The sequence below is a fragment of the Bacillus rossius genome, chromosome 14, assembly GCF_032445375.1.
Source record: "Bacillus rossius redtenbacheri isolate Brsri chromosome 14, Brsri_v3, whole genome shotgun sequence".
Lineage (NCBI taxonomy): Eukaryota > Metazoa > Arthropoda > Insecta > Phasmatodea > Bacillidae > Bacillus > Bacillus rossius.
In genome coordinates this window covers 32,003,284-32,023,602 of record NC_086341.1, presented here as the reverse complement: position 1 = coordinate 32,023,602, position 20,319 = coordinate 32,003,284, and the positions used below count along the sequence as shown (strand labels likewise).

Here is a 20,319-nt window from a genome sequence, read left to right as displayed (position 1 = left end):
TAGCTTCACGTTTCGACACTTACAATTATGCGCCAGGTAATGAGCAATGCTTCCCCTTGGTCAATAAGGGTGTAACGGGGGTGATGAAGCATGAGGCCGCTGGCAATATCATCATAGAGTTTGTTGGTCTTCGCCCGAAGCTTTACGCATTTATGATGGAGGATGGTTCTTCGACGCGTAAGGCCAAGGGAATCAAGGCCAGCGCACTGCGTTCACTCCTGTTTCCTCAATACCTGGAATGCTTGCTTCAAAATTCACGGGTTCTCGCGACCCAACACCATTTCCGATCGCGAGGCCACACTGTGTTTACGGAGCGTGTGACCAAGGTAGCATTGTCTTCAGGAGATGATAAGCATTGGCTTTCTGAAGACGGTGTCAGCACTCTACCTTGGGGACATAAGAACCTACGCCTTTCCCCGGACCACGATTAGCCTTTCCATTGTTACGTTCAGCTATGCTGTCGTCCCCGAGTGAGGGGTGGCCTAGCGCTCCGATCCTCACACTCCCTCTAACCACGCACCATTGCCTGTGGAGAATAATATATTGGTATGTCACAGTACAAACATAATTTCTATTAAACATGTAATTTAATTTTCTCTTTTTACAAAGGCCAATGTAATTTATTTTCTATTTTACATATGTTTCTTTAAAAAGAAATGTTAACATAATTTATATAATTGTTTACATGTTTTTTAAATTTAAAGCTAGAATGTTTTTAACATCATTGTCATACTTTTACATATATTAAATTTCTCTTTTAAACATGTAAATAATTTACCCATATATTCCTTTTCTCTTTACAAATCTTAACGTAATTTATTTTATTTTTACACAAGTAATTATTTTCTACACATGTGAACATAATTTATTTCATTTTACACACATAATTTATTTTACCTATATATATTTTCTCTTTACAAATCTTAACGTAGTTTCTCTTTAAACATATAATTGGTTTCTTTTACATAAGTAATTATTTTCTACACATGTGAATGTTATTTATTTTACACAAGTAATTATTTTATTTTACCCATATTTTTTTTTACAAAGGCTAATGTAATTTTTCTTTCTTTTACACATGTAATTTATTTTACATATATTTATTTAAAAAAATGTTAACATAATTTATACAATTGTTTATGTGTTTAAGTTATCTTTTAAAGCTAGAATGATTTTAACGTAATTTTCATGCTTTTACATATATTAAATTTCTTTTACACATGTAATTTATTTTACACACGTAATTATTTTCTTTTACACACATAATTATTTTACTCACTTTGGTTATGCTGTAGCTACTGCGTATGTATTGTTCTGCAGATCTCCCCCAACACAAGATAGATGTATCCACACGCGACGATTTGGCGAGCCAAATACCGAGAGAGATAGCCAAGCTATTTTTCGTGGAGGAGGTGGTGGAGGGTGAACTACATCCACCGCGGGACTTTCGGGGACGTGACCCTGGAGTTGGCCACAGCGATGGGTGGACCGTGCGCTTGCTGCGGCCAAGGGGATTGAAGTGTTGGCGGGGCCTTCGGGGTTGGAGTTGTCCGCCACACATGATTGGTCGACGATGATATTTTTTATACCCTAATTAAATAAAACTGACATTCTTTTTTTTTACCCGTGTGTTGTCTACATTATTTATTTTTCCACCTCTGTATGTTCCTTGTGCTTGCTCCTTTCCTGTACGCAGCGATGGCCTGACCTTGTTTCTCTGTGGTAAACACTTTCACTGTCACCCAGCAGGTAAACACATTCCTGGTCGCCGGCGCACGAGCGAGGCTTCCAGCACAACGTTTGCACTCGACGTAAAATAATAGTCTTTGTCCTAACTATGCTTAATACTTAACACATTGTTTGTATAATATTTATTGTACTCAACGTAAATTAATAGTCTTTGTCCTAACTATGCTTAATACTTTGAAACTATGCTTAATACTTAACTATCTTTACAATATTATAAATTTTAACTATGTTTATTACTATTTGAGCGTGATCTACCACAATAGAGGTCCTATATTTTTTTAACTATGCTTATTACTTGGCGTGTTGCACAAGTACTACCACTAAAGTTATTATTATGCTTATAATATGATGTTGGGATTATAATTGCGCAGTTTATGAGTGACACTCCAGCGGACAACATCTTCTCTCTCTGCGCGGGATTTTTTGAGGTTATGTTTCTCCCAGGTATTTAGTCATAGCTAGTAAGGTAGTGTTTGTTTTAAACATATTTTTTGGAAATTTTAAAATATGACGTCAATTGTTTTAAGCATACAAAATGACGCCTTAAGCATACTTTTCCAAATTTAACCTTGGCGGCTTAAGCATAATGGTGGGGGTTGTTTTTCGAAATTTAAAATGGCTTTTGGAAATTTAAATATGACTGGTTAAGCATAACTAGTATGGGGGGGTGTGTTTTAAGCATAGCGGCAATTATATTTATTTTTTTTGGAAAAATTAAATATGGCAGTAAATTTTTTTTTGGAAAATTTAAATATGGCGATATTTTATTTCTTTTTGGAAATTTAAAACATGACGGGTTAAGCATAATAGTAGGGGGTTTGCTTTAAGCATACATCATGGTGTCAATTGTTTTAAGCATACAACATGGCAGTTTATACATAGCTAGTATGGCGGGCTTTTATTTTTTTTACATTTAAACATGGAGGTTTAGGCATAGCTAGTGTGGCGGCAATTGCTTTAAGCATTTTTTTTGGAAATTTTATGGTTTAAGCATACAACATGGCGGCGGTTGTGGAGTGGTGGGGGGGGGGGGTTGCTTTAAGCATATTTTTCGAAATTCAAAGACATGGCATCATATGTACATTATTTAATTCTACTCTCGTCAACTGGTTCCGTGGTCTAATGGTCAAGGCGTCTGCCTCCCAACCTCAGCGTTGCTGCGTCCCATGGATCGAATCCACACGCCGCCCAGGATTTTTTGTATACAATTCCTGCCTTCGGAGCGACGGTGGCGCGCTCCGGTAACTAAAGGCCGAACTAAGATGGCGGTCTCCAGCAGACGAAAAAAAAAAAAATTGGCGGCGTCAAGTGGCGGCGACGGTGGCGCGCCCTGGTAACCGATGTCAACAACAATGGCGGCCCCCACGAGACAAGATGGCGGCCCCCAGGGTGTTTCTGGCGCAATGTTTACATTTCAATGTTTATATCGTCCCAGAACCGCCTTGTCACTCCTACAGTTCACTAGCAATCAAATTTAATAATAAACATAGTCTTTTATAGTTAGGCAAAACTAATAGAAAATATATCTATAGTAACTGAGATATTAAGGCTGGACATGGCTCACCGTGGTGTATTATTTAATTTTTGAATCTGTGTCTTAGTTTCTCTTACTGATTTGATTACTTTGTAAGCATTGCGCATTATGTTTTCTTTTTAATTTTGGTGTAGGATATATGATACACGTTATTCCATATTTTTAAATGTTCAGGCAAATATTCACCACAAAACTTTTAATGAAAATTGATTATGCCTTGCTCACAAACAACAAGTAGGATATTCTGTTTTTTTTTTTTGTTTTTTTCACAGATGAGTAATACATACAACATATCTTGAAAAGATATTTTACTCTGGTAAGCTTTTATGCCATTAATTTAAAACTCCCCACGCATACATACCTAACTTGGGATTAAAACCCGAATCCTTTCGCAATGAAGTTGACGCTCCAAATAACTAAAGAGCCATGGGAAGCGGTCAACTTATATATTGCTATATTATATTATTTTATTAAATGTGAAGATAGCAATATAAAATCAGTAAGATTCATGGAAAGTTCAGATTCAATGAACATATAAAATTAGGAATTAGTGTTGATGCAAATGTGAAGAACAAATAGAAGAAGCGATCATCAGACAATGAGTGAGATGGTGCTACATTTCCAACAGCCGTGCTAACATTCATGTTTCACTAACATCCAATGAAATTGTCCTCGGTGTAAGATTATGGAATTAAAACACGATAACTCATAAAGGAGAGTGCAGCCCAGCTTTAGGTAACATTACGAAGGGGAGGGGGGGAGATGCCAGGATAGATGCAGGCGTCGAGTTTCTGTCGCCGAAGTCAGTCTCTCTGTCGGATCTTGACCCAAAGGCCGTTCCCTGGCCTCAGCGTGATGCTCCTAACTGGGGCCATCGTCTCCTTCGTCTGCGTCGAGTGCACCTCGTACTTGCGGAGGATGTACGACAGCAACGTAGTCTGTTCCTTCAGCGTGAACCTCTTCCCTGAAAGGAATCCTGTACAGCTCGGCCCTATTCGTCGATCACTCAAACTGACTGAATGATGTAAACATTATTTTTGGTTAATAATTTATTTCATGACCTTCCTAATGGTTGCTAAAAATTTGGAGAAAAAATTTGTCCAAAGGCAAATTTATATTTCAGTCCTAGCATGAATTTGGGGCATGTAATCACGTGGTAAGCAAAAACGAATTAACGGTTTTTAGTGCAGATATTGTAAAAAAACTTTATTTTTGCTTATAATTTAAAAATAATATTGAGGTTTCGACGGAACCATGAAAATATAACTTTAGGAACTTTGTAAAAACTCAGTTTGGTTGATTTTCAAACGTTTTGTTAAAAATCAAGAATTTTACAATAAAGGCTACTAACATACTTTTAATTCAAAACCATGTACCAAGCATTACTTGATCCGCGTTAATACTAGGATTGAAATAATGGTTAGCTTTTAAATTATTCAAAACCAATAAATAACATACACATAAAACTTTTTAAATTAATTAAATCCATTCATATGCTATATCATGAATTCATTTAAAATCCAAGGCAAAACATAAATTTATATAAGCAAAATAATTTCGTATACTCAATGAGGGCAGTATCCTGAGTTACTTAACTTAAATGATTGTGATTTTTTTTTCTTCTTTCATTATTTAAATTTGAACCCAAGTAGAATGTATTTTATATGTTTTAGGCCTATGCTAAATAACTTGGTTAATTAACCAATAAACACCAATTTAATGTTTAACTCTATAATGAAGTAAGAACATGTGTTGTACGTATGAATTTTAGGATATTTTGCTAAAAATTCAAACAATTCTTTGGAAGAATCCTGGAAACGTAATTTTATAATACTTTTAAATATATTATTATAAGATTTGTGAATAAAATTCAATAGCTAAACAATTTTACTAAAAATGTAAAATACAAGTAGTGGATTTACCATTCAAGCAAATTTTCAATGAAAGAAGATAACTTGGAAGATATTTGGCTTTACAGCTAGTATTAAATGTTTTAGAAAGTGTTGGTAGTACACAGGCAGTTTTGGTCTTTGGTCACGTACAATTTTTTTTTTATGCCGGAAGGTTAACTACAAATTGGGAAATTGGGAAATTGGGCCAACCCGGTGGCCATTTTGTGATGCTTCGAGTGATAAAAGTTTTCGTTGGATATAAGCGTCAGTTTATAAATATGGAATAGGGTGTTATGTGTAAAATATTTTAATTTCATTAAAACGTTTCATTAATATTTTGTTTTCTATATATAAGTTTAAATAAACACAATAAAAACTCAAAACATGAATATTTTGTTGTATAAGTTATTCCATAGAAACGTCCAAAGATGCTTGTATGAAACTTTCCTTCATGAAACACAGTATTTTCTCTTATGAAGTAGTAAACAGCAGCTTTCGGGGATAGTTCATGATTAAATAATTAAGTTGTTTACGTATTAAAGGATATTGTATCGATCACATTATGGCAAACCAAACTCAACTAATTATGTTGGGTTTGTTCTATAAAGTCCATAGTTCTCTGTTTCTTTTGTGCCCTCTCCCTAAAACCACTAAACAATACATTCCCATGACTAAACAGTCACAATTTGCTGGAAACACGAATCACCACCTTCTTTGATGGACATTTTATGCAAAATTAACATAAGTTGTGTGCCGTTGTGCACTTGTTGTGTGGGCATGCGCCCATTATTGCTTATATGTTGTTAATTAAATGCAAACTGGGAGGCTACTTTTTTTTTTATTTAAATCTTTTTGCAATACCTAATTGTTTTTTTTTTACCTTTTGTTTATTTGAAGTATAATGAAATTATTATTATCTTAAGTATCAATTTGTAAGAAATAATTGTTTTTGTATAAAAAAAATTTTTTGTTAAAATATATTTATGTCTTTGTTAAGCTTTGTGGATTTAAAAGAAAAACATATGGACTTCAAAAGACTTTAAACATCATAAATTAATTTTTCCATTTGTTTATATTAATATTGTGGTTAAGATTTATTATTGAGTTATTGCACTTAAGTGCAGGAAAGTGTAACATTTTAAGTTTCTCATCTCTATGTATTGTCATATCTATGGTCATCTTCATATTGGAAAGGAAAAGGTAGTACTGTCCTTTCTGTTTTTGTCAGCCATAATGTAGACATCAAAAATTTTTGTGCTCGTCACATATCCATCGACATCCATGTCGAAAGTTGTGTATTTACTACCGCATTAGGTGAGTTTTACCGCCTTTTCCCCGGGAATCATTGTTTTATAATTATTTATGGGATAGTTTAATTTTTTGTTGTTAAAAAACTTGTTTAGCGGTCCGGGTGTTGGCGACCTCTCGCTGCCCCATGCCTGAGGTGTGATCCATAAGCTTCGCCCATAACATCTGGGCACCCCAGGGCTTGTCCCGTGGTTCTACGGCGATGGGAGCCGCCAACAAATATCCCAGGAAAGTTTTCGACGACTAAATCCTAAGCATGCAGCATGGGTAGTTAACCTGTTTCGGCCGCGCGTATCTTCTTGCAATCTCATCGAATATTTCATCAAACTACCCCTTTGGCTTCGAAATCATTTTATTATTGAACTATATTTTAATACTTTCTGTATCTTAAATTTACAATAATTATTTTGAATATGTAACTAAATAATAATTTTTTGAAAATGTAACTAAGTAATAATAATTTTTTTTTGAATATGTAACTAAGCAATCATTTTGTGGGGGCCCATTTTTGTTTTGACTGTACGAATACTCAATTAATACTCTTTATCGTGTTTTAAATAAATATGTTTTGTTATGGCTGACCCGATATCAGTGTGTATTTTATGTTGCATTTACCTAACCTTTTTTCATTAATTTCTTATCTATATAAATTCTTAACAGGTTATCAACTTTTGTTCGGTAGTTTTCCCAGTCGGCATATTTCCTCTCTACTCATTATTTATTCAATACAACAAAGTGCCGTGCCATTGAGCCTAAGGTCCTGGAGTCTTCCGTCGTGATTTGCCTTGGTGAGGTTTGGTAAACTGAGCCAAGAGTAGATAACGGCTCAAAAAGATGGTAGCAGAGCGTGGTTCTGGCATGTTGCCTTGTTGTGTTTCTTGTGCATGTGTAGGATATTTTATTTTCCTTGCATGTGTCCCTGCCTCAGAGTTTTGCATAGCTTGGGGATGGCAATAGTTTGTTTTGTTAATTTGGTCTTGGTATAAGTTTTGTAAGTTATTTGTTTATCATGACGTCTACTATTGTGCCTGAGTTCTTGTTAAAAGATGAACTTACTTTTGAGTGTCTTTCACGTGGTCTACCATGTGAAAACACCACAACTGCCGTTTTGCGTAAATCTCTGCGCACTGCCCTTCAGAATAATGTGCCTGTTGTTAGTGATAATTTAAAGGACATTGACCCTAATGAGGAATTTAATTTGGTCTCAAGTAAAATCCTTGTGTTACAAGAGTTAGTGACAAATCTTGTTGATGATGAGAATTTTGCGCTTACTTTGCCTAGAGTGAGAAATAGGTTGAGACATTTGGAACGATGCGTTCAATCCCTGTTAGAGTTACCTTCTCTTGTTTTGTCTGAGGTCCAGGTTGCCTCATTAAAAAATGTTTTTGCAGAAGTTAAGAAACTACTTGAACTTGTCAGTAAATCAGAATTAGATTTTTCCCTTTTAAGAGACCTGAATCCTGTGTCATCCATGACACAAGTCTGCGACCGTCTTGCTGGGCTAGCATTGCCCGCTGCCTCTAAGCAGCATCCGACTACTGCACCTATTCCAGGTCCTTCTCATGTGAATTCCGATCCTCCTGTGGTTGATCTACCTAACCTAACCTACACCACGGTGACACCGCCCACGAGTTCAAATTCTCGTGTCACGTTTAGTAACGCATCATGTGTACCACACCCAGTGACAACACATAACACTTCATTGCCCAATGTTTTTGGTAAATTGACTCACCCGCTAGAAAAAATGTTAAAGGATTTTCCGACCACTGATGGTCTGCATATTCCTACCTTTTTGAATTTTCTCAAGCTTATCGTCAAACTGAAACAAAGTAATAGTATACATGAAACTCAGATTTTAGAGGTTATATACGCTTGGTCCGTTGGCTGAAAGGACACAGTTGGCCATTACACAAATGTTTTCGTTCGATCAGTATCATGAAGACATACTTAGTTTCTTCATCCCATCTAGGCTACTGACCCAACTACAGTTGAATAATTACAATAGATTACAAAAGCCAGGTGAACATCTTGCAGCCTATGTTAATGAGGTAAAAGAGGCGGCTGCTATTTTTCGTTTGCAAGTTAGTGAACAGGAGGTGATTAATACCATTTTAGATGGGCTCACACCTGATGAATGGTCCAGATTAGTTTTTCTAACTAAGCCTTGTACATTTTCTGAATTGGATAGGATGTGCATTCACTCCCAAAATGTCCGCTTTGCGGATCATCAAAGAAACGGGTCGTTTTCTCAGTATCCTGGAAATAAACAATTCAAGTATTATTCTAGCCCACGTACTGAAATGCATCCCAGTCATAATGCAGTATTTAGGACCTCAAACTCACGATTTCAGAATAATACACCAAGAAATCAGAATCAAACTTATCATGGGCCTATTTGCCATTTTTGTAAGAAGCCTGGGCATGTAATAAAAGAGTGTAGGGAACTAAAACAAAAAAATGCTTAAAGCAGGGAAGTAAAGTGAGCGGCTTCCACTGCAAAACTAAACAAGCCAATAATTCTCAATACAATGCTCACCTATTTCGTCAAATCAAATCTGCCCGGAATTTTCAAAGAAACTTTGGAATCCAAATTCCTTATAAGCGAAACCCAGATCATATTGGTAGTCTTGGTCTTCCTAATTTTGTGGGTTTAAGTCCTGCACCTGTTCCTCGTATACCAGTAAGTTTCAATAATTTTGAGGAAGAAGCCCTTGTAGATTCAGGATCCACACGTTCCATTATTTCATATGATTTGTTTTCTAAGTTAAAAGCAGCTAACCTAGTCAAGTTTGTGGAGAAAGGTGATTTCAAGTGATACACTGCATCTAATGATGTGTTACCCATATTTTGTCGTGCGACTATAAAATTGAAAATTGCACATTTTACCTGGATGTTTCCATGTTTGGTTTCTAAAGAGGTGATTTTAGATTTTATTCTAGGAGCAGATTTTATGTCCAAATCTGGACTTGTTCTAGATATGCAAGAAAAGAGTGTTTTTTTTAAGTTTCAACCTAATCTTAAAATTAGCTTCGTGGGCACCAAGCAGCAACATGATAACCTTGCAGAAATTAGTACAGAGAGCTACAGTAATAAAGAACATGACCCATTGGATCAATTACCTCATCAACAGCGTATCGCTATCAAAAATTTGTGTGAACAATTTCCTAAGGTTCTAACCTCAGAATTAGGGCTTACCAAACTGTTGGAATACGAAATCAAACTTAATGATAAAAGTTATGTCAAAAGTCAACCTTACCGTCTTGCACCTCCCCAAATGAATCTTTTGAGACAAGAAGTACAACAATTGTTGGATAAAGGGGTCATTGAACAATCTACTTCACAGTATGCGAGTCCCGCATTTTTGGTCCCTAAACCTAATGGCAAACAATGTATGGTTGTAGATTTTCGTAAGCTTAACCAAAAAATTGAAATTGAGTCTGTCCCTTTGCCTGATTTGCATTCGGCATTTCATTGGTTTTCTAAAGCAAAATATTTTACCACCATTGATCTAAATTCAGCATACCATCAAATTCCTTTGAAACAGGAGTCAAAACCAATTACTAGTTTTTGCGTACCATGGAATTTATACCAATTTACTCGTGTTCCTTTCGGTCTTGCGACAGGCGCACAGGTTCTCACACGATTGTTGGATCAGATTTTTTCATGACATCAAATTTAAGTTTGTTTACAACTATTTGGATGATCTGGTGGTATATTCCGAAAGTTTCGAGGAACATTACCAACACCTGAATGAAGTACTGTCTCGTTTGGAAAAGGCAGGTTTAACAGTGAATCCCCAAAAGGTTAAATTTGCAGTTCAGGAAATTTCATTTCTAGGTCACAAAATTTCTTCTCAAGGCATTTCCATCGACCCTGAACGTACCAAAGCAATTAGAGATTTTCCACCACCCCGTGATGTCAAGGGTATAGCCAGATTCATCGGTATGATTCAGTTCTTTGGAAAATTTATCCCTAATTTAGCGGAAAAGGCTGTCCCTTTAAATCACTTACGAAAAAAGAATGTGAAATTTGAATGGGGAGAGGAACAACAAAAGGCATTTGAAACTTTGAAACAGGATATTATGAGTCCACCTGTCCTCCGCATGGCGGATTTTTCAAAACCCTTTATTTTACAAACTGATGCTTCTAGTTCAGCCATAGGCGCAGTTTTGGCACAAGAGTTCGATGGTGTTAGACACCCTATTGCATTTGCATCCAGAACACTCACTTTTCAGGAGAATAAATCATCAATTTATGAATTAGAATGTTTGGCTGTTGTTTTTGGTATCGATAAATTCAGACCTTATTTAGAGCATGCAGAATTTTTGTTGGAAACCGATAACCAAGCATTATCGTGGCTTTTAGCTCACCCACGTCAACTAGGCAAAATTGGTCGTTGGGTTATGAGAATTTCTTCATTAAAGTTTAAAGTTCAACATATCCGTGGAACACAGAATGTAGTTGCGGATACCCTTTCACGCATGTTTAATGATACTCAGGTTGATAAACCTCTAGATGAAGCTGCTTGTAAAGTACTCTTAACCGATTTTCCCTTAGCTTTCAAAAATATTCAGGCTCATCAGGAAGAGGATGAAGAGCTGCAGAAAATTGTAAAGAGTTTAAGATCCGGCATTTCCCAGGGCCCATATTTTTTATCTAAAGGTATCTTGTATTCAAGAATTCGAAATAACCAGAAACATATTGTGCTACCTAAAATTCTGAAACCAGTTGTATTTGAATATTTTCATTCCTCACCTATTGGGGGACACCTTGGCATTTATAAAACTATAGAGGCTATAAGAAAACATTTTGTGTGGAAAGGTATGCACAGTGAAATTTCAGAACGAGTTAAGAAATGTTACTTGTGTGCTTTTAGCAAACCTGCTCAAAATACCCATTTGGGTTTATTGGCATCAGAGGTCGCTGAACGGCCAATGCAGAAATTATTCATAGATTTTGTTGGCCCTTTGCCAAGGAGTAAGCAAGGGCATAATATGTTGTTAGTTTGTGATGACGCCTTTTCCAAATTTGTTTGGCTTATTCCACTTCGAAAAGCTGATGCACCTTCCACTATCAAAGATCTTCAAACTCAGATTTTTCAAAATTTTGGTATTCCATCTACTATTGTTTCTGACAACGGATCTCAGTTTACATCAAAATTATTTAAGAATATGTGTTTCACCCACGGCATACGCCGCATTACCTTGTCTCCATACTATCCTCCGCCTTCGCATGCGGAAAGATTCAATCGTAATCTCCGTTCAGCATTAATTGCTTTCCATGCGAAAGACCAGTCTAGTTGGGACAAGAATTTAGTTTGGCTACAAATGGCTTTCAATTATGCCCGCCATGAATCTCATAAATCTACACCATTTAATTTAATGTTTACTTTTGCTCCAAATAACCCTTTGTCAAATCTTTGGTGTCTAAATGATTTGTTACCACAGGATCCACAAGGTGTTAAAGAAGTTTGGGCAGCTGCCCTCAAGAATTTGAAGCGGTCTCATGATAAAAGTCTTATTAAGTATAACAAGAATCGTATTGCAAATCCCTTTCGGCCAGGTGATCTGGTTTTGTGCAAAGCACACCCTACCAGCAAAGCAGTTGATAAGAGAATGGCTAAATTGTCTTTTCGTTGGTCAGGTCCATACCAGATCCAGCGCTTTCTTACCCCTGTTACAGCTAGTCTAGTAAATCCTGAGACGGGAGTTTATGTGACGAGAGCTCACATTTCCCATTTAAAAAGGTATTATTCCCAGCCTTCAGTTTAAGTGTGCATTGTTTAGGAACGGCCGCCTAACTTTGTGTCCTACTGTTGGCGTTGTTTTGTTATTTGGGTCTTTGACTCAGTTGATCGTGGACTGATCACCCACGTGTCCTAGTCTTTGAGTCCCTTGTAACTTTTGAACTCGAGTCATAAAAATAAGTAAATAAAAAACCATGGTACTAGTTTTTTTAAGTTGTTGCAACATTTTTTTTACATATTCCTTTTTTTAATCTCATTTTGTGGGAACAAGTTTGGGTGCATAATGTAGTATGTTATTGTATTTACATGTAAGGGTAAATTTTTGTTTGTTTGTTTTTTGGGTTAATATTTTCCAGTTGTTATGTGGGATCTTGGTTCGATATGTTTGTGACCACATATTTTTTTGGTTATGTGTTTTAGTGTATTTTTTCCGTCTGCTCCGGGATGTTGGGCACCTTCGCCATGTTCGGGGCGGGGAGTCTTCTTTCGTGTCTCTTCTATTTGGTTCTCAGCGATGTTACGGTAAACCCTCTCAACTGTGGTATTATTTTTGAAAAGGAAGATCCGCTGTTGTTCTCAGACAATTTCTATTCCGTCGTGTTGAATTTTGACTTGATACAATTGGAAAATCAAAGTAATCAATTGGAGGTGGCGTTAAATGACATAATTAAAGTAAACAATGTGCACCTTATGGAAAACGATTCATGGAATGAAAACTTTGCTTTTGTGATCCACCAACTTGAAGATAATTTTAATGCATATAAATCAGAGACCAGTGCAATGACTTCTTTGTTGCCTCGAAAACATTTGCGCACTAAACGCGGTTTGCTTAATTTCGGTGGAAAAATTTTGAAAACTGTCTTTGGAACTCTTGACAATGATGACTTAATTAGTTTGGAAGAACGTCTCAAGGAAGTATCACTTAGTCAGGATGAAATTTCGGCCAGTGTTGTGAACCATATGTTTGTTGTTCAACATTTAGAAGAAAGAGTGATTAATAACACGAGACTTGTGAGAAATCTAGCTGAACATTATCTTGATAGCCACAATGCTTTTTTTAAGCTTTTTAATAATACAATTCATGAGATTTGGGATAAAATCATGTTGGTGAATTGGCGAGTTGATTTGAATACCCTTTTATTTAGAATTAGTGAAGCCCTATCCACTGCACGTGTTGAACTTTCTGATTTGAGGCAAGCCATTGAAAGTAGTGTACATGGCAAATTAAGCTCTGTTTTGTTGCAACCAAAAGTTTTTATCAACATTCTAGAAAAGGTTCAACATTTAATCTCTTTACCCTTACACATGTTTGCTCCAGATTCTTTTGATAATCTATATATGTTTTATGGTCTTAGTTCGGTCCAAGCAGTAATTTTTAATGGTTCATTGAATGTTGTTATTAACATACCTCTTGCCAATAAGGACAGTAGTTTTGAGTCATACCGTGTTTTTGCTTTTCCATTTTTCTTTCACAAACTTAACCATTACCTGTTTCTTAAGGTTCACGATGTCCTGTTAGTTAGTCCTGACAGAAAACTTTTGCTACTGTTGACACTAATGTTCTGTCTGGTTGTAAAAAACATGGCATAACTTTATGTCCCTCTGTTTTTCCTTTTTTTGATTCCCATGTCAATAGTTGTGAATTTAACCTTTTTCTTGGCAAACCTTTCTTTGAATTTTGTGATAAATCTATTGTTTCCCTGCAACTACCTTTCTTCCTGAAGACAAATTCTTTGTGGATTTTTGCAAGCAACACATCCATTGATGTTACCTTTTTATGTCGAACTACCACCAAATCTCTTTCACCGTTTACCATACCAATAATCGGTAGTGGTTTTATCAGTAACGCCTCACATTGTGATATTGTAAGCCCTTTTTTTAGAACTTTTGGCTCTGTTAGTTCATCCTTGACTTTCAATTTAACATTGCCTACTATACATATTCCTAAAGTAGATTTTAATGTAAGTAAGTTGACTTTTGCACCATTCACTAATTTAACCTTAAATAACTCCATTGTTAAAGACATCAGTAATCTTTTAATATCGCAACCCAGCGGTGCCTCATTTCATGATGTGATTAATCTTCTTAAACCTCACCAGCAGGTTGAATCCAGTTCCTACCTTAACATTGTTGCTGTATCCTTATCCGCTCTGGTTGGCTTTGCCATTTTTATTCTCAGTCTTACTCTTTGGTTCAAGTTTCGGTCTCAAACGACCAACCCTCCTGTCTCTTCCTCTCCTATACCTGCAGGTACTATCTTGATTCCCTTAGCATCATCCTCCACCGTGGAGTAATTGTATCTTGTGTAATGTTATTTTTGCTTTATTTTTGGGTGTTACCTTTGTCATGGGTATTATAGTTTTAGTTAGTGCACTATTGCCATCTGCCAGCTGTGGTGTGCTTTGAGGGGGGGAGTGTGTGCCGTTGTGCACTTGTTGTGTGGGCATGCGCCCATTATTGCTTATATGTTGTTAATTAAATGCAAACTGGGAGGCTACGTTTTTTTATTTAAATCTTTTTGCAATACCTAATTGTTTTTTTTTACCTTTTGTTTATTTGAAGTATAATGAAATTATTATTATCTTAAGTATCAATTTGTAAGAAATAATTGTTTTTGTATAAAAATTTTTTTTTGTTAAAATATATTTATGTCTTTGTTAAGCTTTGTGGATTTAAAAGAAAAACATATGGACTTCAAAAGACTTTAAACATCATAAATTAATTTTTCCTTTTGTTTATATTAATATTGTGGTTAAGATTTATTATTGAGTTATTGCACTTAAGTGCAGGAAAGTGTAACATTTTAAGTTTCTCATCTCTATGTATTGTCATATCTATGGTCATCTTCATATTGGAAAGGAAAAGGTAGTACTGTCCTTTCTGTTTTTGTCAGCCATAATGTAGACATCAAAAATTTTTGTGCTCGTCACGTATCCATCGACATCCATGTCGAAAGTTGTGTATTTACTACCGCATTAGGTGAGTTTTACCGCCTTTTCCCCGGGAATCATTGTTTTATAATTATTTATGGGATAGTTTAATTTTTTGTTGTTAAAAAACTTGTTTAGCGGTCCGGGTGTTGGCGACCTCTCGCTGCCCCATGCCTGAGGTGTGATCCATAAGCTTCGCCCATAACATCTGGGCACCCCAGGGCTTGTCCCGTGGTTCTACGGCGATGGGAGCCGCCAACAAATATCCCAGGAAAGTTTTCGACGACTAAATCCTAAGCATGCAGCATGGGTAGTTAACCTGTTTCGGCCGCGCGTATCTTCTTGCAATCTCATCGAATATTTCATCAAACTACCCCTTTGGCTTCGAAATCATTTTATTATTGAACTATATTTTAATACTTTCTGTATCTTAAATTTACAATAATTATTTTGAATATGTAACTAAATAATAATTTTTTGAAAATGTAACTAAGTAATAATAATTTTTTTTGAATATGTAACTAAGCAATCATTTTGTGGGGGCCCATTTTTGTTTTGACTGTACGAATACTCAATTAATACTCTTTATCGTGTTTTAAATAAATATGTTTTGTTATGGCTGACCCGATATCAGTGTGTATTTTATGTTGCATTTACCTAACCTTTTATCATTAATTTCTTATCTATATAAATTCTTAACTGGTTATCAACTTTTGTTCGGTAGTTTTCCCAGTCGGCATATTTCCTCTCTACTCATTATTTATTCAATACAACAAAGTGCCGTGCCATTGAGCCTAAGGTCCTGGAGTCTTCCGTCGTGATTTGCCTTGGTGAGGTTTGGTAAACTGAGCCAAGAGTAGATAACGGCTCAGTTGTAGCTTTGTTCGCGATCCATGAGCATGGTGTAAATGACTACAGTCCAACGATTCCTATCCGCGCCTTTAGTTCAATGAATCTATATCTATGGTAATAATCAAATCGTTCAAGGTTAAAAAAGTCTGTTTATTGCATGAATGTATGAAAAACGACAGGAACTATCGACAAACTATTTGCCAGTCGCACTCCAGCATGCAAACGCTTGAGTTGAAAGGCGCGGGTGGAAATGCGGCGTTCGAGCACATGAGAGCGCAGACTCGTGAAAGGGGTCTTACCAATGCAGTTTCGGGGACCAGCGCTGAAAGGTAAGTAGGAGAAGGGATGCCTAGCATCGATCCTCTCCGGGAGAAAGTTGTCTGGATTGAAGATTTCTGGGTCCGGAAACTGGTCGGCGCAGCGATGCAGGTGGTAAATGTTGATGTTGACCACGACTCCAGCAGGTACCACGTAGTCCCCTAAAAATAACAAATTAACAGCACATAAAATATAAAGATTCTACCAGTAATACTTCATACTTAAAGTGTCCGCCTACCTAGCACAAAATTGGCGATGTAGGTTGTTTAAACAACCTTTTTTTTTCTTTATAAAACTTCTCTATTTATCCACTATCTGTAAACTTATAACAATTGTTTAAAAATCCTTTACTCTACGTGGGGTGCCTATGTTTAAACTTTAAAAGATGAGTTTTACAAATATTTATTCGAAAATCTTTAACGTGGTCCAAATAAAAATTTCCTTACTGCTAACTGAATATATATGAAGCCACCAAGGCACGTGTATTATTGTTTTTTTACACACTTTCCAACGATTACATCATTGGGTCACCGCTTGGAGCCCCATGACTATGGAGTGATCAGATCATTCGTCATTCAACCAAGGCGATGCGGTTTTTTTATCACCAGCTTTGAGACCAGATATTTTTATTACGCTAGTTTAAAACCGTGGGGGACATTACCTACTCATTCAGTCAAAACTTTCTGATCTCGTCACTCCTCTACGTCTATATTGTACTTGATGTACTATAAACGTTAACCATGTTCATTCGTTTTACATGATCTTTTAATGCAATCATTGGTTAGATGTTAAATATATTTAATTGTAACAAACATAGATAGGATAAATGTATATATTTTTCAATTAATTTTTTTTTTTTTACAGCTGGCAGAGTGATATTAAAATCACAGGATAACTCATATTTGTTGGTAACAAAGTTAACGTTTGTAACGTAAGTAACGAGTATTGCTCGACTGTACTAAGTTTAATGAAAATACGTTTAGAATTGTAATATCCTTTTCACCGTTTACAGACCGCTGTAGCAGTGTATCATTTAGTATACTTTAGTTTTGTAAATGATAACATAGGGCAAGTGTACCGAATATGAGACCCCTTTTTAAAAATATTTATATTTTGTTATTAAAACCACTATTGGTATATTTATTTATCTTAGATGATATTTTATGTAATACACTTTTTCTTCTTAATAGGATTTGGCACTTGTATTAAAACAGAAAGTAATTCTGTGGCTTGGTTCTAAAAGGGCCAATGTCAAAAATAACAGTTCCGAGATATTAAGCTCTAAATATATGGTTTATTCTTAAAATATTAATGGCAAAGAAACTATGCACACCAATGTTATGATACTTCCCCAATACAAACTGGAGTCCATGACGAGTATAGTAGACCAAGTCCAACTTCTCTAGACACATTAACCCAAAAAAAATTAATGACATTGGACCTTATTTCGTTCAAAATGGTTTAAAATTGCTGACATTGGCCTTGAAAAAGCACACAAAATACATTTTTAGAACCTTTAACTACTATTTAGACATATTAATTAGATGAAATAATTTCAGTTCTTATCAATTTAAGAGGATTCTTGAACATAATCAGTCAATGCACATTAATATATGAATAATTTCACTAATTAATATTCTTCTCCACCATGTATATTCTCTCACATTATGCACAGTAAAAAGCATAAATAAATACATGTATTACATTGTAGCCCAACAATACAACAAACAAAATAAGCACATCCATTGTATCTGCAAGGTTTTGGTTCGTATTAAACAGGTCTAACTTTCACTTTATTCAGTGTCTGCTTCATTTTCTTCACTGTCATCCAGGAGATACCCACCGGTAAGCTCAAAGGATGGTATGAGTCCCTTCAGGAATGACTCATAAAATTGACGACTGTTGGGATGAATGTAAGGTAAGAGAGACTTCAAATAATTTACCATCACTACTGGAAGTGGTAATGGCATACTTTAAATAGGACTTATGGTTGGAAGCGAATTCCTTTTCTTGTGCCTTCGTGACAGATCAAGTGTCTTGAATTGTTCATCATCTTGGAAAGAATATTTGAACTTGATTGTATCGGAACATGAAGAATCATATCTCATCCACTTTATTCTCAACCAAGAAATTTTTTCTCCTTCGGTATCAACCTTCCGGTGAACATAATGATTGCTAAGCAATTCCTTGAAGTTAAAAAAGTCTTTCTGCTCCAGTTCAACAACTGTTATGGGTGGACGTCGTCGTACCATTTGAATTAGGTCTCTTGGAAGTTCTACATTTACTGTTGTGTTTTTCTTTGTTTTCTCAATTGCCGCATGTATCGTATCAGCTTCCTTATGAGTATGGCCAGGCTTTAGGAATTTATGATTGATGATCAGTGTTATACCTTGAATGTTTACAGTTTTCACATGAGTCGGTAACATTACGGCCATGTAAATGTTGCGATATTGGCCAGGACAGGAATCGCTATGCATATTCACTTCTTCAATTGCATCGGGTATACTCTGCAGATACTTGTATAAACAGGATGAAATTTCCTGTCCACCTCTTGCTGCAATAGTTTCATCCCAAATTAAACAAGTAGCAGCAGATTTCTGGTGACCTGTCTCATATATTGTTAAGTTAAATGTCCAGAGTTGTCTTTTATAAAATGCTACTCCACTCACTAAAAGTGGGGTAGGGAGGCATTTCTGAAGATAAAATGACATTTTTACGCAGTTACTGTTACTTTCACTTAGCAATTTGTCTTTCCTTTTTTCTTCATAGGACGATTCTGCCAGCTCCAAGTGTATCTTCTTTTCTTTCTCAGCTTGTTCCAGAACAATTACATCCTTACTGGATTTAAGAAGTAACTCATACCGATCACATTTACCACATGAGTCATTTTTCAGCTTGAAATTCTGCTTTCAACAATTATCTATATCGATAACTGTCAAATGTTGCCAACATACTAATTATTTTTAATTTTCATGATTATGTTTACATGTTATTTCCAGCAACAGCGTATAAACATAAAGTAAATATCAGTATATGAGGGGTCACAATTGCCAATGTCATGCAAACTAAGCCAAATATCACAGTACTGTTATTGCTATAGTGGCCAATGTTGACATTGGACATTGCTTATTTTGTGCTTCAAAAGACCAATGTCAACATTGGCCCTTGTAGCACATAATGAAGAATTAATTATTGTTGTGAATTTGGCCCCATCATAACCTGTATTTGCCACATGGTAAGTTACAGACATTGGCCATTATAGCACAAAATGCACCACGTTTGAAAATGCACATTGGACTTAAAAACTCATTTTTGTAAAAAATTGACATTAGCCCTTTTAGAACCAAGCCACAGAATTAAAATAAGAAATTAAAAAAATGCGAAATTTTTTGAAAACAAAAACGTGTTCCTAATATGAAACATCCCCTACATTATGTTCCAAATTCCATATTTGCTATCATTTAGTCACTTTTTGCACTTTTGTTTGTTACACATAGGACACACAAAACATGGATCAGCTCCGCAATCTTCATGAGCCCACCCATAGCACTTACGGCACTGCCGCCATTTCTAGCCATGTTTGTCCTCTGAGAAAAGGCAGCAGCATAACAAACATTCTGCATCATCATCATTTTCAGATCCATCACTTTCATGTGAACTGTCATGTAGCGAAATATTTTCGTCACTGGAGTTCTCAGAATCTACAGCGATGAATGATGAGGTAGTTATCCATAATTTGTCCTTGTTGCGAGATATGGTTTGTATAGGTCTAGCTTAGTTTCCTTTCTGTTTTCCAAAAACCAATTTATTACGAGCTTCAGCCTTTTTATTTCTTGCGACATTTTCATCCAAGCTTGTTTTGTATGGCGATGATGTGATAACATTAGCACTGCCACATCTACTTGATGTTTCTTTTGAAGGAAAATTTGGTAGTGATGAAATATCTACAGGTTTGATAAAGGGCCTAACTGCACTGCTGCAATATGGCTG

General features: G+C 35.9%; 1 protein-coding gene across 2 annotated transcripts in view; it reads right to left on the bottom strand.

Moving 5' to 3' along the window:
- Nucleotides 1–568: 568 nt before the first annotated feature.
- Nucleotides 569–20,319, bottom strand: part of LOC134538760 (cytochrome P450 4C1-like) — a 77,952-nt gene continuing 58,201 nt past the window's right edge. For both annotated transcript variants that reach the window (XM_063380246.1, XM_063380247.1), the window contains 2 exons: nt 16,311–16,490; nt 569–4,247 (listed from right to left, as the gene is read on the bottom strand). In XM_063380246.1, coding sequence (XP_063236316.1) covers nt 4,087–4,247; nt 16,311–16,490 — 341 coding nt within the window. In that variant the 3' untranslated portion in view covers nt 569–4,086. The remainder of the gene's footprint in view (nt 4,248–16,310; nt 16,491–20,319) is intronic.